Below are 24,182 nucleotides of genomic sequence, written 5' to 3'. Positions count from 1 at the left end.
ATGGCCTCGGTCATTACAATACCCTTACTCTAATATGAATATGTGTCAATCGATATTTTGACCCCAACCCCCCCCCCCCCCCCCCCCCTTGTAATACTGCACATTTTGAATTTAGAAAATTAGCATACTATGTACAGTGTAACATAAAGAGATGCATTTTCCTTCCTTTCCAAGTATAGTGCACAAACTATTTGGAATATGGTGGTATATCTGAACATAGCCAATTTAATGTGTATTTAAATATCTTTTATTGGCCCAAGCTTAAATGCGTCTGATATCATTGAAATTCATTGTTCTTTATTAACACAAGCCCTAATTTAAGAAACCCAACATTTGTTAAATAATTAAATATTAGATAATCAAATATTAAAATCTGATTATAATGATATTGAAATAATATTTGATTATTGTAATAACAAAATTATATGATGTTTTTTTCATAATAAAAAAAACAGGTTACTGTGCCACACAGTTTAGTTGGTGTTGTTTTGTGTTTATTTTTATGATTCCTCTTTCCCGTTTAATTTACCATCCTCCAAAGAACAATTGCAGCAGGATATTACATAAATTGACCTTCGAACCAGTGCCTTTCGCCCATGATTTTAATGAACCCTGTACTGTGTCCACTTTGGTCCAACGTAGGTTTGGCAAAGGTGACGTGTCCTGTGTTCCTTCCTGACGTTAAAGGAAAGAGCAGGGAACTGGATTGTATACAAACCCTTCCCCTTTTGCCCACCCTGTTCCGACAGATATCCGATCATAGGAGATTATTTTAGCACCCTCTTCATAGCATCCTGTAAACACATTGCCTATAAACTTCAGGAACATTAAAGTCGTCACCAAATGCCCATTTCCTGTACCTCACTGTTTTTATGGGTATCCAGACATCTGAATGAATGATCATCCAATGACGCATGATAAATAAAGCTTATTTATTTCAACTGGAAGAGCACCCTGTAACTTCATGATTGTACATTTTAACTCTTTCCCCCGCCATTGACAATTTTTTTTTGTTATCTGTAATACCGCGATTATCCACTAGACTTACCCAATTTATAAAAAATCTGAAGCAAAAAATTATTTATTAATTTTACACTCTGTGTTTTGATAACCGTTTTGAATCTGATCTCTAACAAAATTCCTGCACAAAAATGCAATTATTTCAGCTTTTTGCTAAAAAATTTGCATTTTTGAAGAAAAATACCTATATTTAAGAGTTTATAAGCAGAGAAAAAATATAGATAGGATGAAACATTTTTTTTTCCCCCGTTTTGTTTGTTTATTGTTTGTTTGAAAGCAGAGGGTCTGTTCTTTCATTTGGTATATTTGTATGTTTATATATTTTTTGGAAAAAAATTCCTGGAAGGCAATTTGTGAAACTTTTGGGAAAATCACAAAAAATGAAAAAAGAAAAAAAAGGCAAAAGTTAAAGGCATAGTTTCCTATAAATAAAATTATATTGTATTTACTCACCTTCATGTGTGTCAACTCTATTATTATTATTATTATTTTGTGAAACAGGATTTTTTTTCTTTCTATTTTTGCATTGTTCTTTTTCAATGATAGTGAAAAGCAAATGTAGCTAGCTGTCAAACTTCAAGTGTAAATACATTTTTTTGTTAACTGAAGCTTAAAGCAAGCTTGTTTCATTATGTGAATGCCTTATATTTGCTTTCACAGTGAGCCTGTAAACCACATCTACAGCAAATTTCACTCGGTGCGTCAGCGCTTTAAATATTCAGCCCTTAAAAGCTCATCAGACACACTTAAAATGACTCAAGATCTTAACCCAGTCTTGCATTTATACACTGGCTTTAAAAGACTTAGAATTAACACACAATAGAGACCTGTTTTATGGGTTACCACAAAATCCTCTTTTGCCTTCCACAAAAGAAAGAAAATGGAATAACAACACCATAACCTAATGTATCCTTAGGTGAACCTTTTTATAAATTCATGTAATGACTGACTATATTAAAAATGTGTTACCAAAATCAGTTTAGTTGCATAACAATCCTGGCCTGCATCTTGTAACAGGAATGTTAAGGAAGTCAATGGATTATATAGATGAATTTAAGCATTAGATACAGAGGACAGGTCAGTGTCTCGGCATGTATTATATGTACTTTTGCATCAAATCTGTTTAATCCCGGCCTCAGGCCATTCAGAAATAACGGTTTATTTGCAGAATCAATTGGTAGTTTGAAAAAAAGCTCATTTTAATTTAAAAGAAAACATGTCAGACGCAATTTGAGGGTTTTGCATGAGCTTGTGTCCTGTCAGACTATTTTAGATATTTTAGATGAGATTTAATGAGATTAGATATAGTCAGGGGCGGATCTACCGGGGTGGCACGGGGTGGCAGTTGCCACCCTAAATAAAAGCATTGCCACCCCATATGCCACCCCAGCGCGGGTATCCTAAAATATATAATTTATACCCGAGTAGGCTCTTTTAACCAGAAAGGCAATGTAGTTTTTCTCTGCGTGTGTTTGGGGGTGGGAGACACATATCTGACGATGATTGGTGTGTGTGTCTTAGACGGGGTGGGACAACCACATAGCTGATGGTTATTGGCTTAACTTCCATCGTTAGCCAACCAGAGGCAGCAGAGTTCATACACAAGCATGCAGTCAGTCCGAGCAGAAAGTCTTTTACAGTGTAAAAAAAGTCCGCGCAGATTTGCCAACTTGGTGACTTGGTTGCTAGATTAAAAAACTTTTTAGACCCCTTTAGCGACTTTATTAAAAAAGCGACTAGGACAAATCTAGCGATCTTTTCTGGCGTGGTTGGAGACGTTTGGAAACTGCGGTGAAAGGATGCATCGCCCCATCCAAGGCACTCACATACATGCAGCCCGGTTCTCGCGCTGCAGTCCATCCGTGATCCGAGTCGCACAAACCCGCAACAAGAGCGATGGCGAATACAACGAGCTCAAAACAAAGGTAGCGGATGCAAGCACAAAGTATAAAAAGCACAAACGTTACTTTTTCATTGTTGAGGTGAAAGGCAAGAATGATTATAAACGTGCAACTTATGCCCATGAAGAAAGAGTCTCTTCACGTGACGTCTTTAGAAAGTAATTCTGATCTAATAAAGCACCTCACATCATCACATGCTGCCAAAACAAATTATCTTTAGTGTCTTAAAGTGATTAAGTTGAGCATCACATCAGCAAATCAGAGTACTAAATACGGTCATATTTATAGATAAATGTTGCATCAGGATAAAAATACAAAAATTAAACTGATGTTAAATATTGCACGAGGTAGTTGCTTGGTAGTTAAAACAACTGAACTGCAGGTTTGTGTAAGCAGTAAATATATTTTAAGCAGTTCTTTCTAGAGTTAGCCCGTCATGTCTTGTTAGCTACTGCAGCAATCAAAATATTCCATATGTGCATATGAAATCGCTCGTTATGATATAGTCTGATGTTTTTATTTTTCGTCGTTAAGGAGACAAAACTATTCAGTGTTGTGTATGTTTAGAAAGCTTGAAAGACAACTTAATGCGGCATTTTCCAGGATATTATGAAAAGAAAGGCTGATATCCATTCTTTTTACCAAAAATAATAGAAAAATCAAATACTATGGGAGTGGAAGGTACAAATAAAACAGAAAAATATGTTGTGGAAGGGAAAGGAATAGATGAAGTAATGAAGGAAAGAAACATATGGATGGCAAAGAGCTAAAAAGAAGTGAAAAGACAGAAATCCATCATCAAGTGAGTAAAAGGATTAAAGAAGAGGGTTATGAGAGAAAGAGATGTTTGCCTTTCAAATATGTTTTACATTAATATAAACTAGGCAATCCTATTTTATTTATATAACAGTCTTTATACCATTATGTTCAACCAGTCAGTGTTTTTAGATATTGATAAGCTGTATGTATTAACTTAGTATTAAGACAAAGGGTGCTACAGAGATGCTAAAGGTAGCTGCTTGGGTACTTACTTATAGGAACATTTGTTGTTGCGTTTATTAATGTTATAAAAATTTGAGGTCCAGTGTTCACCGAATATAGTATATACAGTATATAATTTCTTGAATCCACGACAACCATGCAAGGACGCTTACTTCATTGCCACCCCTTGTAGTTCTCATGCCACCCCCTTGCCACCCCATAAATAATTTTCTAGATCCGCCCCTGGATATAGTGCATAATGTAGATCTGCATTCTTTACTTTTTCCTTAAAGGACTGTCAAACACTTTTATCCAAAGTGACTTACAGTGCATTAAAAAGTTTACATTGTATGAGTAGATGTATTTTCAGGGGATCGAACCCATGATCTTTGCACCATTATCACAGTGTTCTACCATTTAAGTTACAGTAGCGAATAAATCCTCTCATCATTATTTTTTCATGCTGACTTTCCTTAACCTAACTTAATGTCGGAACATAATTCATAACCGACTTCACAGCCGACGCTGTTAAACATTCACACAGCATTAACTGCAATTCTTGCATCATGGCCCAGTTCTTTGAAGTCCTCTGTAAGCCTACAAGATTGTCTGATTAAACGGTTCATTTTTAACTGAACTGAACATCCTGACACTGAATGTTGGCTCACATTTGAAAGTGTTTTCATTTGCCAGAACTCTGTGTTAAGTGCGGTATATACTCCCAAGAGCCACAGCTCACACTTTTCCAGCTGTTCATTTTCACCTTTGAGGAGGGGCTGCCCAGAACACTACCGCTACATGATTTTTATCTTAACAATATCCTCTAAAATATGAAAAAGACCGAAAGAGCTTTGTTAACCGTAATGCAGAAGTTATATGGAATTACTGTAGGTGAATATCTGAGAGGTGTGAGCGCCCCCTTTTGATCACAAGATGAACAACGGAATATTTTCTTTATGGCATGTTCCCATGGAGTATGGTTTGGATTTCCAGTTTGGAAGCAAATACAGATTTAAATGATGATTCATGTATTTGTGCATTTACAGAGAATGAAGGGAAAATTTGTTCGTAAACATATTAATAATAAGTTTGTTCTGTATTTTACTATTTGTGTCTCCATTTAACTCATATAAAGAAAATCCTGAAATTCCTACTTGTAAATACGACTTTGTGGTTGCATTTATGTTCATTGTGTTTGCGGTTAAAAATTTGAAAAATTTGTTATGTTATACTGAATATCATTTTTATTCATCTTTGATTTTAATGAAGTGGCTATTACAACTTTTTGCTTTCAAATAAAAAAAACTCAGGTAGCTACCTTAGCTTTTGTAAAAAGACACTTGTTTGTCTGGTATCACACTGTTTTTAAGAAAAATTATATGCAAACTATCTAAAAGTAATAGAGTAAATAATCAAAGTTGAAAGTCAGATGTACTAATCAGATTGAATGATTATGTTCCCATGTTTGTCTTTTGTCATTCAGAACTTATGGACACTCGCACTGCAAGACCATTCAGTTTCTCCTTCAACACCAGCGATTACCGAATCTTACACGTGGATCAGGACCAGGGCCGACTTTATCTGGGCAGCCGCGAGTATCTGGTCTCATTGGACATGCAAAACGTCAACAAAGAGCCTCTCATTGTAATTAATTGTATTTTTATCCAAAATGTGAAGGATTTTTGACCCCAGAAGAATTTAAGTGTCAGTGAATTCTTATGGTGTGCTGGGTGTTTTATGTTTGTAGATCCATTGGCCGGCTCCCGCTCAGAGAAAAGCAGAGTGTCAGATGACCGGGAAAGGCAGACATGTGAGTTTGTAATTTTGCTAACTGCGCAGATTGTATATACAATATAACGATATACATTCAACAGCAGCTTTATGCATACATGTGTGTTTCTCAGGGTGAATGTGCTAACTTTGTTCGTCTGATTGAGCCGTGGAACAGGACTCACCTGTACGCGTGTGGCACAGGTGCTTATAAACCCATCTGTACCTTTATCAACAGAGGCTGGAAAGCTGAGGTACACATAGAAACGTAGTTTCACACATTTACTAAAAATGCAACTTTTAACTGCATTTCTCTGTGTATAGCTTTAATTCTTGCTCTGGTGTTCACAGGACTACCTCTTCAGGCTGATTCCTGGTTATGTGGACTCTGGAAAGGGAAAATGCTCTTATGATCCAAATCAGGAAAACATTGCAGCTTTGATTAGTAAGCAGTTATTAATTTAAAAAAGCCATTATATAACATTATATTACAGTCTAATGTTGCTCAGTACAAGTATTTATAGATTTTGTCCCTTACTGTAATTCTCAACATTCTTTACAGAGATGATTTTATTGCAGGCTTGTGACTGCTCAACCGAGAGGCGCAAATTCGAAATATGTGTTCGGTGTGTCATGTGTGTTCCTTGTGTTTTCAAAATGTGTGTTTGTTGCGTCATGTGAACCATGTGCATCATGTGCTTTGTCAAAATAAGTGCCTGCTGCACACACGTCAAAAATGTTTATGATAAAAGAGACGCTCACGTTCACAAAATACACGCAAGACACTCCCTTAACAGTAAACTCTGATTGTTACACATGAGATTATGCGAGTATCTGGCAAACGCGAGCGTCTCTTTTATCATAAACCCTTTAGATGCGTCTGCAGCAGGCACTTATTTTGACAAGACACTTGATGCACACAGAATCACTTGATGTGCAGAACACATATTTTGAAATAAGGAACCACACACATGATAGGCTACGCTGCAATCTTTTCCCGGGACATTCTTTGTGATCGGAAGTAATGAGAGATCATTTTGAGGAGGGGAGGAGTTTAGATATTTTTAATAAAGATTATGAAGAGACATGATTTTTTAAAATAATTAAGCTCAGAGATAAGTAATTCTTAAAAAAAATATATATACGACCACTTTAAAATCAGTAATTGAGATATTAAAGAGGTCTAATCTGTAATATTAATTTTTTTATGGGTTGTCTTTCCCTCACCTCTCTTCCGTCTAGATGGAAACCTGTATGCTGGAGTGCCTGTGGATTTTATGAGCACAGATCTGGGCATTTTTAGGACAATGGGAAGCCGGCCAGCTGTCAGATCTGAACAGTACGATTCTAAATGGCTTAATGGTAAAAAACACCTTACATTTTCTTTGGCAAATGTAATTCTAATTACATTGAAAGTAAATATTTGCTCAGGTGATGTAGCTCCAGCTGAATATTTTTACATTCACGCTCTGTTTATTTCCTAGAGCCTGTGTTTGTTCAGATGAAACAGATTCCTGACAGCTCGGAGAGGAACGATGACAAACTCTATTTCTTCTTTCGAGAAAAGAGTCTGGATTCTGGTGGAAGCGCAAGTCCAAGTGTGTTGTCCAGAGTGGGCCGCGTTTGCCTGGTAAGAAACAACCCGCATATCAAGACTGCGGCTGGAGCGGTTAGTCAATAAACAGTATGTGTTTATATCCTGTGCATTCACAGAATGATGAAGGTGGTCAGAAGTCTCTGGTGAACAAATGGACGACATTTCTAAAGGCCAAGCTGGTGTGCTCTGTAATGGGAGATGATGGGGTGGAAACTTTCTTTGATGAACTGAGTGAGCAATGTTTATGGTCATTTCTATTCAGAGAGAAACATATTTAGTGGTAATATAGCAATGATAAGTCATGGGATGGTGTCAAAATGAAATAAAATATATGAAAATGTATGAATACAAAGTTGATAGATATTTGTACACATGCATTAGGTGTGCCACGGTTCACTATGCCAAATGAACGGATATAGCAAATGTATATAGCCAACATCACTTGCTTGATATCTCATGGACATATTTTTGCATTGCTTTTGTTCGCCTCTTCAGGGGACGTGTTTATCCAACCCACTCAAGATGAGAGAAACCCTGTGGTTTATGGCGTCTTTGCAACTTCTGGGTAAACACCTGCTTTTTATTCATTCATTTCCTCAGAGGAACAGATGAGTAATCTCCTTGCTTTTTCTTCCTTCTTATTCACTTTATATCCCTATTCATTTACAAGAATGTTCTTCTCTCTTTGGTTTTAATGGTTGGCTTGCTTTATCTGTATGTAAAGTTTAGATTCATTAGTAATTGTTGTTTATCTTCTTTTAGCTCTGTGTTTAAGGGTTCGGCTGTGTGTGTGTATGCCATGGCTGACATCAGAAACGTCTTTAATGGCCCATTCGCCCATAAACACGGACACAACTACCAATGGACAGTGTATACGGGAAAGATTCCTTATCCCAGGCCTGGAACAGTGAGTTTTGTCTTGACTGAATTCATTTATCTTCCTTAAAAAAAAAAAATTATATGGCTGTTAACTTTTTTCTGTCACTCATATCAGTGTCCTGGAGGAACATTTACACCTGGTTTACACTCCACGAAAGAGTTTTCAGATGAAGCGGTTAACTTCATTCGTGCACATCCCCTCATGTACCACCCTGTGTATCCCATTCACAAGCGCCCTCTGGTGATGCGCTCGGGTGTGGACTATCGTTTTACTACTATTGCAGTGGACCAGGTGGATGCAGTGGATGGGCGATATGAGGTTCTCTTTCTGGGAACAGGTAAAACTTTAGGGGTGCTCAACCTTTTTCATTTCAATTGTTCATAACATTATTTGAACCCCCCGCTGACAGTTTTTAGAGCTCTGCATAACTGGACAGATGTATATGGGTGATTCTCGCAAAATTAGACTTATGAGGTGTCATGTAACATTTTGATAAAAAAAGTAAATGCAAAGTAAGAGTATCAAAATGAGAAGCATACAGTTACAAACATCTCTTCATGTACTATTTTGCACAATTTCAAATGACATCATACAAACCAATTTGGTTGTTTTTCCACATTTAATGGGAACATATTCATTACTGGAACGTGTCCACGACTGGTTTTTTGACATGGAAATATTTATAATTAAAAAATCTAAAAAAAAATAAAAAGCTTCAGTGCATGTTATACTATAAACATTTACTGTAAAGAAACGTGTGGTATTTGGTGATCATTGGTAAATGTAGAGACAGTAATAAGGAATATAAATGTGTCCAAGACCAATTTTCTCATCCTCTGCAACAATTTTCAATAATTGTTTAAGATGTCAAGGAACTAATATTTAAAAAAAAATATATTGGAAGGACATAATTGACTGTGACACTCAAGATGGCTACCATGTAAGCAGTTCTTATTTTTTCTCTCCAGATAAAAGTTGAAATTTTGTTTGTCATAGTACCTAGACAACTTTTTAGTTCTCATTACCGAAACAATATATTTAATGTAATATCATGTTGCGGTAATGATAATTTTTGATTATGATAATCTGAATAATGTAAATAATTCTATAGGAAATATTTTTAAATCCTCTAAAAATAATGGTTATAGTAAGTTTAGACCTTAATCTTAAATGTGCAAAAAAAATTGGCTTCAAAAGCTTTTTAAAAATTCTGATGCTGGACACCTTCTAAATCTAGATTTCGTGAGAATCACCCATATTTGTTTCCAAATAACCAAACACTAGGAAATATATTTTTGTTTAACTCATTTTAATGCATGTTTTGTTTTATTTTTAATAATACAAAGTCATCTTGAGGCCCCCTTGAAAGTTTGTTGAGGCCCCCTAGTGGGACCTAACCCCCTGGTTGAGAAACACTGACTTCATTTCTCTTGAATGTGTCAGTGTTAGGGTTGTGAATATTTGGCAAACATTACTTTCGTTTCCCTGCACAGATCGTGGTACAGTCCAAAAAGTTATAGTCGTGCCTAAAGATGCCACCACGATGGATGAGGTCACTTTAGAGGAAGTGGAAGTTTTCAGGGTAAATACATCAAAGCACATAAAACGAAAAATATGTCTCACTGGCTTAATGTGCATTGTGCAATTACATTTAAGCTTTTCTGTTCTTTCTCTACAGACACCTGCGCCTATCAAAACTATGCATATATCAGCCAAAAGAGTGAGTTTAAATATGTGTATCTCTTAAATATTGCAAAAACATAGAAAAATGTTTCACATCTAATTCCAAATAATGCAATCTAACACAATAAATTTTTTTCTTTGTCTCTACAGCAACAACTCTATGCATCATCTGAGGCAGGTCTTACCCAAATATCTTTGCACCGGTGTGAAGTGTATGGTAAGGCCTGTTCAGACTGCTGCCTGGCAAGAGACCCATACTGTGCCTGGGATGGAGAAAACTGCTCTGCCTTTACACAAGCTACCAAAAGGTCTGAAACGTAAAGTCTTATAAGATATACTGTACATATACATTCACAAACACACACATACAGGGTTCCCACAGGTCTTTGAAATCCTTGAAAGTTTTTGAATCTGGGGGGAAATTCAAGGCCCTGGGAAGTTTAGAAAATTTACATAAATAGATATAGGTATTTGGAAGTATAGAAGAAGTAAAAAAAATCAATATAATTTCCCGTGTAGTGTAGGATAATATCATAAAACCGAGACTTTTTAAGCATATGTGCTAATCTGTTGGCTTTAAATGCTTATATCTTCTGTATGCGAATGTTGATTCATACCAAAATGCTTTTTTGCATAGTTGTGTTTGACAAATGAAAACGTCTCTGGTTACGTATGTTACTGCTGTTCCCTGAGAAGGGAATGAGACGCTGCGTCTCTCCTGCCATACTTCCTGCGTCCCTGTAACGCCGTCTTTGGCAATATTTTAGACAGCAATACACTTCCTGACTCCCGCGTCACCCTGTCTTTTTCGTTAAGCCTCACCATTGGTTGAATTTGATATACACATTCAGACACACTTGCCCCTGGAGGTGTCCCCAAAGTGTCACTGCAGTGACGCAGCGCGAGTTCCCTCAAAAGGGAACTGTAACAATGTATCTTAAAAGGTTACACGATGTAACCTTGCTCTTACTTGAAATGTGTCCCCACATTTAGTCCTTGAATTTGAGGGTATTGGACGTGGAAAGTCCTTGAAAGGTCCTTGAATTTAAAGTTAACTAAGGTGTGTGGGAACCCTGCACATATTTTTAAGGTGCATTTTGAAACACTTCAAATAAGTTTACGCAATGTCATGATGAGTTATGCACTTTTATATGATGCAATTACAGGAGAAGCAGAAGACAGGATGTAAAACATGGTGACCCATTGCGTCAGTGCCGGGGATACAATGCTAAAGGTAACCACAAGATATACTGTGATAAGTTTCATACTATTTGAACTTTGTTTGAAGATTGTGAATAAAATATAATTTTTGCACTCCCTTTAGATCAAATGTACGTTGTTTCTTATTGACTTCACTGTCACTTGTACCTTGTTCAAACTGTCAGTCCAAATCCCATTTTGGTGCATATCCGATTTGACAGACTCACTGTCCATATTGTATATCACAACTGTTCAGATCCGATCTGCCTTGACGTCTGACGTTGTAGAAACTTTATTCCACAAAACATGGAGTTTCCCAAACACCCCTATCCTTTCGTCAGAAATGGTCTATTTGAAAGTTCAAGCTGGGGTTCCGTTTACGTGACCTGACAGCATGACGTAACCAAGAAGCTACACAAATGCGATCAGAGTGGTCAGACTGAATTGCATTTCCGGAAATGCGATTTGAAATGGATTTTAACCCACCTCTGGATGTAGCCTGAAACGGATTAGAAAAAACGGATTTCATGCGGTTTTTGGTCGTTAACATGTTTTAAAGCAACACTATGTAGTTTCTGTGTAAAAATGACTTACAGCTCCCCCATGTGGTTGAAAAGCACAACAGTGCCTGGTATCAGACACTCTTCTGCAGGCAGGGGGAGGGGCGGGGCTGTGTGCTCTACCCTCCACCGCCACTTTCTGAGTGTGCTTGTAGCAGCTAGGAGGCTGCTCAGGTTGCAGCAACAGTACAATTTGTCCAGTTAAAAGTTGTTCTATCACTGAAATAATTTTAGAGACATTATTTAAAGGTAAAAAAAACTACATAGTGTTGCTTTAAATGTGATTGGATTCCAATTGGATATGCACCAAAATCGGATTTGGGCTGATAGTGCGAACAAGGTCTTGAAAACGCATCACAGTGTGAACACGTGGTGTCTTTAGGTCAGATGTGTTTGCATGTTAAAAAAACTTACTCTAGTCTCTTACTGTGTCTACTAGTGGAAAGGAGACTGCAGGAGAAAGTTCAATTTGGTGTGGAAGGCAGCAGCACGTTTCTGGAGTGCTCACCGCGCTCTCCACAGGCCTCCATCAAATGGCTCTACCAGAAAGAAGGAAGACGAAAAATAGTACGATTACATCAGTGCACTTAAATACATTTAATCAGTTTGCATGTTCCCTTAAAGACGAACCCATGACATTTACACATCATGATTTCTTTTCTCCCAGCTGAATCGAGAAGGGGAAGTTCTCAAGACTCCTCAAGGCATTCTGATGAAATCTCTCACCAAAGCAGATGGAGGACTCTACCACTGCTTAGCTACAGAAAATAACTTCAAGCACACGCTGGCTCGCGTCTCCCTGCGCATCTTAGACCGGGACATAGCCGTAGCCCTTACCACACCCGATGAAGAGGAGGCGGCGACAAGGAGCAAAGATCCCGAACCTCCTACCCCGAGCCTGCTCCTCGAGCCTGAAATGCGTCTGTTTCAACAGTACTGTCAGTCCTACTGGGAGCAGCTGACAGCTGGTGGAAGCTTGCAGGATTATATTCCTAAACGCACAAGTCGCAGACACACAGAAGCACAGATGGCAAGCGGGGGGTGAGAGGAGCATCGGGGTTTGTTTGTTTTATACACCTGCATAGATTCATTCATGTACTGTATGTTCATTCATTCACACATCATAGATCTAGATCCTGGTCTGGGATTCTTCTTATGGGTGTTAGTTGACTCTCACTGAGCATTTTCCAGCTGTCACAGTGATTTCAATGCAATTCAGTATTATAAAAGTGTGACCTACCTGAAAAATACAGCTGTTGTTTATGATCTGGAAAAGGTGGTGTGTAGTTTTTGCATCAGTATCGTCACCAGATGGAATTACAAAAAAAGGATGTTGCCATATTTGTTTCCTGAACACTTCCCCTGTCTGCTATCAGTTGCACAAAAGCAAGACCTAACTCAAACTTGCACCATTAGTTAAGCCAATGTTGCTGGTTAAGTCTGCTCTAATTTTGTTAGCACTGGATTTACAAGAGCATTACAGCGCACATCAAACATACAAATATTAAAAGTCACGTAAAAGCTTTGAAAATCTTATATTAAGCTACCTTCTTCCTTGCTAACTTTACCCTTTGGGCCAGTGCAATTTTTGAGGTTTCATCTGGATTATGAAATTGAACGTAATATATGTATGTTTAATAGTAATATATGTATGGATTTTAATACATGTATCTTGATGGGTTAAAAATAGCACCGAACATTTGCGAGAGCACTGTCCTCACCATTTGTAATGTATATTTATTTGAAGTCGTGTATATATTTTTGTTAAGGGATGCTGGGTACAGGGTGGAGGGCATTTCTGCATGATTGACATGCTGTTGTATTTATTTCAATGCATTTTAAATGATTGACAATGTTTAGGAAAGCATTTCATGCCGTGATGTACTTACATGGTTGACAGGTTGAGCAATCACACTAAAAATACGAACCCAAAAATGGTCATACAGTCACACTCTACTCTGATAATATCTAACACTGGGAAGTACGCTCTGCACATTTGTGTCTTTTTTACGAATAGTAGAATACTAAAGTTGTTAAATTAAAATCTTCTGTCATGCCCTTAGATGTTGTTGTTGTTGTTGTTGTTGTGTCAGAAAAAATGAATAAATGAACAGTCATTTGTGAGCAGTAGATTTATATTCAGTTCATATTCATAAACGTGAGTATATTTACATGCTCAATATACATTGTATTTGTAAATACTGGATACTGTTACATTTTCATCAGTTCAAGCGTATTAAGACATTTAAATTAAAAATCGTACACTTTTATAAGCTATCAGTGTAATTCATTGTGCAGTCTAGAGCTGTGTCCATCTAACACAGACCATACGATGTGTACTGTACATTTCACCAAACAATAAATCTTACACAAATCAGCTCTGACTTTAGCAGTGTCCTAATGCTGCTTTATTTGTTCACTCTTTCCATACTGCTTTTGCAAAAACACATCAACAGACAGAGCCAACAAAAAGGCTCTGGGTTTATTTATGTGTCCAAAATATGTAAAGCTGCCCAGGTAAATTCTAAGTTAACTATTTCAGATAAAAAATGGATTAATCCCACTCTTCATCGTCATCATCTTCATCGTCAAATTCATCTTCTTCTTCTTCTACAAGACACAATAAAAGTCTTAGAAAATGATTTTTTTGGCCAGTTTTATAAGTTAAAGGAACAGTATGTAAGAAATGTATATCAATTAATCATAAAGTGACCCTGATGTGTCACTAGACATTAAGAAATCATTTTCATTTCAAATACTTATATCACTGACAACAGTGGTCCCGCCAGGACGTGGAGATGCAGCCCTCAACTGATGTTTATTTTGGCCCTGTCCCAAATGGCGCACTTCATGTGGACTTTCGGTCTCGTGGCCTTAAATTGCGCGTTCTCGCTTAGTCTACAGTACGAGTCCGTAGGGTGTCCCATCTGTCATTTTTATGCTTTGAAGTGTGCTCATCAGCGCCTCCTTTGCCCCCTTGATGCGGTCTTCAGCGAAGCCTGCACTGCAGCAGGCTTCGCGCACTTTGCCAACCCAGAAGTCCTTGCGAAAGGGCAATCGAACCAATCAGACGACGGAAGGGAGGAGTTCACACTGACGGGTAACTTCTCTACCTATTTTCCGGTGTGATGCTCGAGTCTGTCCCAAAATACGACTCCGGTGCACCCACGTGGACTCGCATCAAGGGTCCCTAAAGTCTGGACTACGTGATGTCATCAAAGTGTGGACTCTGAGGAGGACCACAAGTCCGGAGTGTGCCATTTGGGACAGGGCCGTTGTCATGTTGTGTATTGGCCACAAGTTTTGTGGTTGCAGTACCAGTTTTGGCCACAATCCTACATACTGTTCCATTAAGGGGAAAGAAAACACCAGTAAAGGTTTACCTGAGGAGTGGATGACTTTACTCCTCTTTTGCATGGCCATCATGAGAGCTCCAACTATTCCTTCACCCGAATCCGTTGCAGGTGACGGTGGTTCAGGGTTGGCGGTTACCTGGGAAACAAATTATATGAAAACTATATGAAGATTGAAATTATGTTTACAGAATATATATTTTAATTTGACAGCTACAAACAGTGCCATTATGAGAACTTAATTTTTTTTCTGGACCATGCAAGAGCTGTTATGCGTGGTAAAATTAGTGTTATTTTTTGTGCTTTACATAAAAAATATTTAAAGAAAATATGATGTATCCTTACTTGAGATTAAAAGTATCATTAAATCTTGTTTTCAGTACAATGTTTTAAAATAACCACTTTATTACTACACTCTAAAAATGTTGGTTTAAATTACCACAGAAAATTTTTTGTTTGACCCAACAATGGGTTAAAAGTACCCAGCATTTTGTGTTGAACCCAACATAGGTTGAATTACAACCCAACATGTTGGCGTCATCGCTTTTTGACCCAATAACCCAGCAGGTTGAAAGAATAGAAAGAATTTGTGAATGTTGTATTTTATGTTGTTTTAAAGGGACCATTCAGCTGATCTCCATGTCTGGCGGCACCAGCTTTGGCATAGCTTAGCATAATCTATTGAATCTGATTAGACCATTAGCATCGTGCTAAAAAATAACCAAAGAGTTTCAATATTTTTCCTATTTAAAACTTGACTCTTCTGTAAAATTAAATGGAAAATTAAAAGTTGTGATTTTCTGGGCAATGATATTAAGCAGCGCCCTGCTATTGAAAGGTACCAAGGGGACTATTTTCGGGAAGTGCGTAATATCATTACGCCTCCTGCAGCCATGTTTTGGCAGCAAAGTCCTTGATTATTACGCCAGAATGAGAGTATAGTTCCTAGCCATATCTGCGACTACGCAACTTTTAGTTTTCCTTTGGTCTTAATACATGATGTAACTACAGATGAGTCAAGTTTTAAATAGAAAAAATATTGAAACTCTTTGGTTATTTTTTAGCGCGATGCTAATGGTCTAATCAGATTCTATGGATTATGCTAAGCTATTCTAAAAGTGGTAGCGCCAGACACAGAGATCAGCTGAATGGATTCCAAAACGGTAAAAATCAAATGTTTAACTTTAGGGAAGCTGGAAAATGAGCATATTTTCAAAAAAAGTGGAGTGTCCCTTTAAGTGTAAGCTGAACAAAGATTTGCTGTGTGTGATTAAACACCAAATTTTTTAAATATTTTTACACCCACCTTTTTGAGTTTCATCCCTGTTTGTATCTGGGAAAGTAGTGCCCCTCTACCCCCCACACTGCTGGATTCTGAAGAAGCTGAAGAGTTTCCTCCAGATGATGAAATGTTGCTCACTGGAGGTGGTGCGGCTGGAGGAGGTGGAGGTGGTGGCGGAGGTGGAGCACCACCACCGCCGGGTTTGGATGAGACTGGAGGAGGAGGAGGAGGTCCTGAATGCTGATGATGGCTTTGTGGTGGAGGAAAGCTGGGTTTAGTGGGAAAAGATGGTGGTGCAAATTCGTTAAAGTCTTCAGGTGGAGGTGGCAGAAAAGAGTCACATGGTGGAGGGGGAAAGAAGTCAGGTGGTGGAAGGGGTAGTGAAGTATCATGCTGCGGTGGAGGTGCAGAGTATCCACTATTGTCTCTCGGAGGTGGGGGTAAGGGTCCACTCCTCCCTCCAGGGGGTACTGGTGGCAAGGAGCCACCTTGTCTTTCATTCGCTTGAGGTCCAGATCTTTTTCCTTGAACTGGAGTTAAAGACTCTCTACGTTGTCCTGGGGGTGGGGGGGCGGGTGCACTCCGACCACCAGGTGGTGGGGGTAAGGGTCCACTTCGCCCCCCTGGGAGAGGAGGCGGGGGCCCATTGCGCCCTCCTTGAGGAACAGGCGGCAGGGGTCCTAAAGCTGAAGATCGTGCGGGCAAAGAACCACTGTTGAACTCAGAGTCTTGAGGTGTTGGCGGATGGCTTCTCGGAAGGGTAGATGGAAGGGGACGTGTGGGCACTGGACCAGAGGACTGACTCATTCCAGGGACAGGTGGTAGGCTTCGACCTTGACAGGGAGAAGGAGCCGAGGAGTGCCCACCGGGCACTGGTGGAAGGGAACCTCGATGACCTCCAGGGACTGGAGGGCGACTAGACTCTAAACAAATAATGAATCACAAAATGAAACAAATCTATGGTTTTACTTCAGTTACAACAAAACACCACCCAATACATACCCTGCTGGTGCGCAGCTTTTTTAATAGCCTCCATTCCACCTGAACGCTCAATAACATCGTAGATGAGTTGCGAGGTTTCCGAGTCATTCATATCTGCTTCGCTTATCCCAGCACAGGATAGAATTTTTTTCAGGTCTGGGTCCAAACTTTCGCCACCCATGCCAAGGTGACTGACATGCCTAAAGTCAAAGTAGAATAAATAGGTGATTTTAAAAAATCGTCTCCTAATTTTTAATAAAGCTTATTAAACCAAGCCCATTTTGTGTCTCAATGACCTCATAACTTAAAGGCAGGGTGCATGATTTTTGAAAAACGCTTTGGAAAAGGGAGTCTGGCCGAGTACACACTTCAGCAGTAAGGGGCGTGTCTACTAAACGACATCATTGCCTGGGTTGCGTATGTGTGGGGCGGGTCCATCAAAAGAAGGTCCAGATTCTATTGGGGTAGGGGAATGGTTGTTTAGGTGATTTTAAATATCAACATTGGCTTTCAGAGATTATGCACCCCGCCTTTAAAACAGTCTAACTTTGTTTATATATTTAAAAAAAAACTCTTTTCTGTTGTTCATCTGTCCTTAGACAAAATGTTAAATTCACCCTTATGTGTAAATCACTTTGGAAAGCATCTGCTACTTAAATAAATGTAAAAGTCACTCACGTGAAACCACTAGGTGCTCCAATTTCCCTCTTCAAAAGTTTGCCTCCTTTCTCTTTATCTTTCTTCTTGTTTTTCTTTTCTTTCTCTTTCTTCTCTTTCTTATCTTTCTTTGATTTTGCAGGAGGGACTTGGTTCTGTACATTAATAGGTACCAATGGAGGCATGGTAGGAGTGCCAACGCCTGTGGTAAAACATGTAAACTGAATTGCATTCTGCATACCACACTTTTGTTGTTTTGTTGTTTGAGTATCACCAGGAAAGTACAATCCCATGTAATAAGTTACAATTTCTTACCATTTGGTGGTGGAGGGAGTGGTCGCACAGCTCCAGAATCTAAGAATATAAAAACATGTAAGCATGCACTTCATTCAGAAACCCTGCATATTAAAAAGCCCATGCACTGTTTCTGAATGGAGGTAGCGATTGTTAGAAATCACTCACCTCTAGTATCAGATCCTTTTCTTTGCTGTTTGTCTGTAATAAGAGAAAATCATGCATTAGATGACCTCTATAGTTGGGTTTACGAATGAGTTTAAATTGACAGACAAACAACAAAACAGCAACTACATGAAATGTTCAGTACCGATGCGATTATTTCTCTGGTTGATCTTGTCATCTACTACATTAAAGAAACTGTCAGCCTCGGTTACGTCTGCAAAGTTTAACCCCACTTGACAATCCTAGGAAAAGATCAAATCTTTATTTTAACATAATCAAAAGTCATGATACAAACCTAACATGAAGTGAGTTTTTGTTTTCTGCGTCAAATAAGATAATAGAGTTTTCTTGCATTTTAAAATTCTTTACAAAGCTTTTGACAATTGCTAGTCTTTTTTTATTTAATTTGACAGTTCACATGTGATATTAAAGGGGACATTTCACAAGACTTTTCTAAGATGTATAAATATTTGGTGTCTCCAGAGTACGTATGTGAAGTTTTAGCTCAAAATACCATATATATAATTTATTATAGCATGTTAAAACTGCCACTTTGTAGGTGTGAGCAAAAATGTGCAGTTTTGGGTGTTTCTTTTAAAATGCATATGAGTTGATCTCTGCACTAAATGGCAGTGTTGTGGTTGGAAAGTGCAGATTAAGGGGTGTTATTATCCCCTTCTGACATCACAAGAGGAGCCAAATTTGAATGACCTCAGTGAGTCAGTGGAAAGTTCGTTGGTTGCCAATTGTAAACGAATAAAATGCTATAATGCAAAACAGTGCAGAATTGAGGAACTAAATTATGTAATTATGCAAATGATGCACTTAAAATGCTTTATTTCATTTGAATAATGTAAGTTTTTTTTTTACATTTTAATACACATGGTTAAACGTGTTCAGCTGTTTCAGATATTTTTTTACTGAAAAATTAAACGTACAGCCTGAATTAAATTGCAGATACTGTATATTGGTCTGGTTTTAGACAGAGCTATAAGGAAGTGATACAACTACAGTACATTACACTCAAATAACTTCAAATAACAGGAAAGAGGTAGAAAAACTTCTCTTAACCCAACAGTGAATAGATGACACAAATGTTATACAAAATGAGAGTAGCTTAAGCACTTAAGTACATCTTAGGGTGCATGCACATATGCATGAATGATTATTATTATTATTTTAATAAAGCATTTGTATAAAAAAAAGATGTAGAAAACAGGTAGATACTCACATCTCCAGCGAAGGTGTGAAAAAAAGGTTTCACCCTTTGATACATCAGTTGGTTGTATATTTCCTGTTCCCAGACCAGTGTGCCTGCCTGAGGGGAAGTAATGGACCTGAGGTCAAGAGTTTGCAGAACTATGGGGAAAATAGCTTGAATATTCATCATTTCTTTTCTTTCTTTAAAATAAACAATGACAGAATATTCCTTGTTTTGATAGACTGTTGCACTAGCAGTTTTGTTAAGGTCTTCATTTATATGTGCACTTATTTGATATGATTTTGCAATCTGCTGCTTTAAAAAACTAAAATGTATTTGGGTCATAAGGGTATTTTTTTAAAATTGAGGTTTATACATCATCTTAAAGCTGAATAATACACTTTCAATTGATTTATGGAATTTATGGAAAATCTAAGGGTGCAAAATCTGGAATCTTTGGATGCAAAAAAATCTAAATATTGAGAAAATTGCATTTAAAGTTGTGTAAAAGATAAATCCTTAGCAACACATATTATTAATGCTAAATACATTTTTGATATATATTTACTGTAGGAAATGTACAAAATATCTTCATGGAACATGATCTTTACTTAATTTCCTATGATTTTTGGCATAAAAAATCAACAATTTTAACCCATACAATGTATCGTTGGCTATTGCTATATGACAACGTCAGGCTACTTTTGCTACAAATATTACTGGTTTTGTGTTCCAATGTCACAAATGTAAGATTTTATGCATGTAGAAGCTAATGGATCATGATTGGTAATAAGAAACAGTGTTGTTTTAAGAACCTTGATGTCGTAAAGTCGAATAAAAAAGGAGCGCTGTGGGCTGTCCTTCACAAAACAAACCACTCCAGACTGCTGTGGCGTCCAGCGGTTCGGGTCACTCGGCAGAGCCATGAGCAGCTGCACAACAGCTGAAGACAAAGACTGGAGACAAAGCCAAAAGTAAGCATGATTAGCATTGTGTATTTGTTTTAGGGATTTCTCATAAAAAGACCAAACATGATTTTCCACACATCACCAGAATTAACTAAATCTGCGTCATTGTTTCTCATGAATGCAGTGTACAGTTAAAGATGGCAGATTTGAGTTGTTTGTCACTGTCTATTAGACAGTGACAGGAAATGTCTTTAAGCAACTTCCCCTGCCATAGCCCTTTGTGTTCACAGTTCATGCTGCAAGTGAGGGACAATTTCACACCTTTTCTTCCTTTAATCACCAAGCACTGTGCAGCCAAGCAACCCTCGAACACCCACAAAATGGCTGTTACTTTACTCTTCAGAGGACTTCTGTATACAGCAAATTTGTGTTTTTCTGAGTTTTGTGCAAATAACAATGTAACCACAGTGCATTTGAGGTGCATGTGTGTGACGGAAAACCTCAGCAGTTGCCTTTGAATTGCTGAATGAAAATCATTATACTGTACAGAACACAATCGCCTACAGACAACAGGATCCGGTCCTGAATGTGTCAAAGTGGACTGACATAAGGAAGGAGAAATATAAAACCCAAAAGAGAAGCGAGAAACACTTTCAGCATTCAGAGTTACTGGTTTATCAACTACATGCTTTGATGTGTGTGTTACACACGTGACTGTGGTTATTAGAATAGTTTGCATTTGCAGTTACACTACTTTTTAAAAGTTTTACTGAAAACTTTACTGTTTGATCTTCATTTTTTTTCATCTGTGTACTATCATTAGGAAACTAAAGCTCACAAATTTCCGTGAAATAGTCACGCGTTATTTTGCTCAGTTTTGCGTGACATTGTCACGTATTTCCACCATTTTACGTGCCCCTGCCACGACTTTCTTTTCCGTGACATTTTCACGTATTGGTTACTCAACAATTGTCGCTTCGGTTTGGGGTTAGATTTTCTGTTTGCGTTAGCATGTCACTTAAAGTATTGGTTCATACTATTTTTTCGTATGCTTTTTAAACCATTGTCGCCTGACGTTAGGGTCAGAGTTGGGTTTGGGATGTCATTTTATGTAACAGAAAGTTGTTCTAACCCCAAACCGAAGCGACAATTGTAAGAAAATAGGAAAAGCAGTTGAGTAACCAATACGTGAAACTGTCACTGAATAGAAAGTCATGGCAGGGGAACGTAATATGGTGGAAACTGAGCAAAATAATGCATGACTATTTCAAGGAAATTTGTGAGATCAAAATTCAATTCTTGGAATGAAAAATGAAGAAGAAGAAGCCAATGCTCAGAATAGATGGGAATTCCCTGAGTACTGTTTAAAAAGCAGTTCAAAATTTAGGCAAAGGGTGGCTGCACTGAAGATGCTTAAATATAACATAGTTTTCATTTATTTTGGATCCATTTAGTATAAACATAATTCACATGGTAAAAAATGTGTTATAGTCCATAGTTTTAATGAGTTTACTATTATTCTAAAATATGGAAAAACATATCACTAAAGAATGAGTAAGTAAGGAGCTCAGATGCAAAAGCGCTAAACGCCACTATACTAAAATGAGATAATGATATTAACCAAACGCTCTTGGTACGTATTTGCAAACAAACACTGAGACAGTGAAATGACAACTAACTAAAGACCCAATACAGTAGCTATGAGTAACCCACTTCTACCCTAAATAACCTTGAATTTGGTTACATGCCATTTTTGCCAAAATTTGGAGAAGTACTCTATTTCATCATGTAAGCAAAGTCAACAGGTGTTCAAAGTGTTTGCTTTCATTTGTTCATCGTCTATTCTTGGGCTATGATTAGACGTCTTTCACTGACAGCCCAAATTTTGCATTGTTTTAGCCCAAATTGCTTTCTGGGAGCCTATATTCATAAAATACTTTCACTTAAAATCCTGGCCGTCTAGAAATATTGGTTGTTGGCAGAATCCGTAAACTGCACAATCGATCGATTTTTCGAGTCCTCTAAGTCTCCCTTTTTTTACAGTGTGGTGCGATCACAATTAAACTTGTGTCCTTAGTGAGTAATTGGACCTGAATATGGCAGTGACATGAATCACAGCACCCCCAAATATGTGGTTCAGTGACTTTTATTATTTGCAATGTTTCCAGTTGCATCTAGTGATTTTGCAACTGTTTCCTATGTCTAGTCCAACATGTGGAGGTTTTTGCCTAAACCAAAAGTCTGATACAAGAAAACATGTCACACACACTTAGGTTTTGCAACATCTCAAGTGTTCTGACACTTTTGAACGGTGGTGAATGCATTTGAACCAGTGCATTTCAAGCTACACATTTGATCATTTTATGTGTTCCCTTTGAATTCGAACCTAAGATATTTTGTGATGCTAACGCAATGTTGTTCATGCATATATTGCAGGTAAAATATTTACAGGAGATGAACGCACTTGGTTAACCTCCATGACAGAGTTAAAATCAGATTTGCACGTACACACGTCGGACAATTCCTATTACAAAATAAGAAGAGAACTTTAGTTACCAAATTGCTAATTAGTTCATGGAACCACAAAAAAATGGAAAAAGGCTTTTTAGTCCTCTTACAGTGGTACTAAAATTCAGTGGCCAACTTCTTTAATTGTGGCAAATGAGGGTAAAACCTACTGCCAAAGACATTTTCATAACAAAGCTCAGTGGTTCTTTCAGGGTGCGGCCCCCCCCCCGGTACCATTTGGCGGCCCTATGCACTCTTAAAATGCTTGGTTGTTTCAACCCATGGGTCAAATGTAGACAAACCCCACCAATTCGATTTTATTTTTAGATTCATTTTAAACCAGAGGTCTGACCCAACTGTAGGTTAACCGCCCATGCAGCATTTTTAGGGTGAATGCTGGAAGTGGTCACTAATCAGGTAAGTTTACTTGTGACACTAATCTGTTACTTATTTGTACAAAATATCAGATTTCACGTAAGATGAAATCAGATCAAATCATGTTGGAGTAAGATGGATGATCGGTGGAGCCCATGACATTTCGAGTACATGCTGTCATTACGGCACACACATACTAAATGTGTATACTAAGAATAATACTATAAATACTAATGCACATTTTAAAATGAACATCGGCTTCTTGTAATGTGTGAAAAAATACATATTCAGAAAAAAATCTAAATAAAAGCATTCTGTAACTTTTCAATTCCTGATTAAACATGTCTTCAAAATGACCTAATGATAGAATATGTAGCCTACAAGTAAATTAATAAATAAATAAACAAGTTCCAATAGACCGTTTCAGGCATTTTGAACCCTTTTAGGCCTTTTGATTGTCACATAAAGTTGTGGTTGTTACCCATCCTCTCTTTGCAAAGTTTAGATTCATTTTCATCCTGGTACCACCACCTGAAAGTCTCGTGAAACTTACCACACACCTCCTGCCCAGCAGCTCCTCCAGCCTCTCATTTTCCTGTGGCTTGAGCAATGAGCTGCCCACACTCTCCTGAGTTTTATTCTTAGTTCCTCGCTTCATGGCCTCACATGCACAGATCGAACTCTTAAAAAATTATGCTCGGAGTGGTAAACCGACACAAAGAAAACAATGAGAGATCTCCTGTGATCTACTGATGACTAGGCTGAACAGTGAGCATCGAGTTTCTCTTCCTACTTCTAACTCGTACCATCAGCAGACAGAAGCTTTTCACAGGAAATGGACAACCACACACTTTTTTCTCTTTTCT

At 37.9% G+C, this 24,182-nt stretch overlaps 2 protein-coding genes across 2 annotated transcripts in view; one reads left to right on the top strand and one right to left on the bottom strand.

Moving 5' to 3' along the window:
* sema3ga (sema domain, immunoglobulin domain (Ig), short basic domain, secreted, (semaphorin) 3Ga) overlaps positions 1 to 13,976 on the top strand; it is a 21,538-nt gene extending 7,562 nt beyond the window's left edge. Inside the window, exons 3-18 of the mRNA XM_065247062.2 lie at positions 5,386 to 5,546; positions 5,650 to 5,712; positions 5,807 to 5,926; positions 6,024 to 6,117; positions 6,915 to 7,034; positions 7,157 to 7,302; positions 7,386 to 7,500; positions 7,765 to 7,834; positions 8,032 to 8,176; positions 8,264 to 8,486; positions 9,643 to 9,731; positions 9,828 to 9,869; positions 9,983 to 10,140; positions 10,999 to 11,066; positions 12,032 to 12,159; positions 12,260 to 13,976. Of these exons, the coding sequence (XP_065103134.1) occupies positions 5,386 to 5,546; positions 5,650 to 5,712; positions 5,807 to 5,926; positions 6,024 to 6,117; positions 6,915 to 7,034; positions 7,157 to 7,302; positions 7,386 to 7,500; positions 7,765 to 7,834; positions 8,032 to 8,176; positions 8,264 to 8,486; positions 9,643 to 9,731; positions 9,828 to 9,869; positions 9,983 to 10,140; positions 10,999 to 11,066; positions 12,032 to 12,159; positions 12,260 to 12,637 (2,120 nt within the window). The 3' untranslated portion in view covers positions 12,638 to 13,976. The remainder of the gene's footprint in view (positions 1 to 5,385; positions 5,547 to 5,649; positions 5,713 to 5,806; positions 5,927 to 6,023; positions 6,118 to 6,914; positions 7,035 to 7,156; positions 7,303 to 7,385; positions 7,501 to 7,764; positions 7,835 to 8,031; positions 8,177 to 8,263; positions 8,487 to 9,642; positions 9,732 to 9,827; positions 9,870 to 9,982; positions 10,141 to 10,998; positions 11,067 to 12,031; positions 12,160 to 12,259) is intronic.
* wasa (WASP actin nucleation promoting factor a) lies at positions 13,101 to 24,182 on the bottom strand. The gene is made up of 11 exons (XM_065247063.2): positions 23,870 to 24,182; positions 20,341 to 20,481; positions 19,556 to 19,642; positions 18,470 to 18,566; positions 18,328 to 18,360; positions 18,181 to 18,219; positions 17,887 to 18,067; positions 17,230 to 17,408; positions 16,252 to 17,150; positions 14,976 to 15,084; positions 13,101 to 14,202 (listed from the first exon to the last, which is right to left on the bottom strand). The coding sequence occupies exons 1-11, from the start codon at positions 23,972 to 23,974 to the stop codon at positions 14,147 to 14,149; spliced, it is 1,926 nt and encodes a 641-aa protein (XP_065103135.1). The 5' UTR covers positions 23,975 to 24,182; the 3' UTR covers positions 13,101 to 14,146.

This window comes from Paramisgurnus dabryanus, chromosome 11 (assembly GCF_030506205.2).
Source record: "Paramisgurnus dabryanus chromosome 11, PD_genome_1.1, whole genome shotgun sequence".
Classification (NCBI taxonomy): domain Eukaryota; kingdom Metazoa; phylum Chordata; class Actinopteri; order Cypriniformes; family Cobitidae; genus Paramisgurnus; species Paramisgurnus dabryanus.
The sequence above is the reverse complement of the archived record's forward strand: the minus strand, read 5'-3'. Positions and strand labels throughout refer to the sequence as shown.

Coding starts and splice junctions, on each gene's coding strand:
- wasa (XM_065247063.2), bottom strand. CDS start 23,974: ATGAAGCGAGGAACTAAGAATAAAACTCAGGAGAGTGTGGGCAGCTCA. Junction 19,643..20,340: donor TTCGACTTTACGACATCAAG/GTTCTTAAAACA, acceptor ACTTCCCCTCAG/GCAGGCACACTGGTCTGGGA. Junction 15,085..16,251: donor CAGGGATGAAACTCAAAAAG/GTGGGTGTAAAA, acceptor TTTGTTTCCCAG/GTAACCGCCAACCCTGAACC.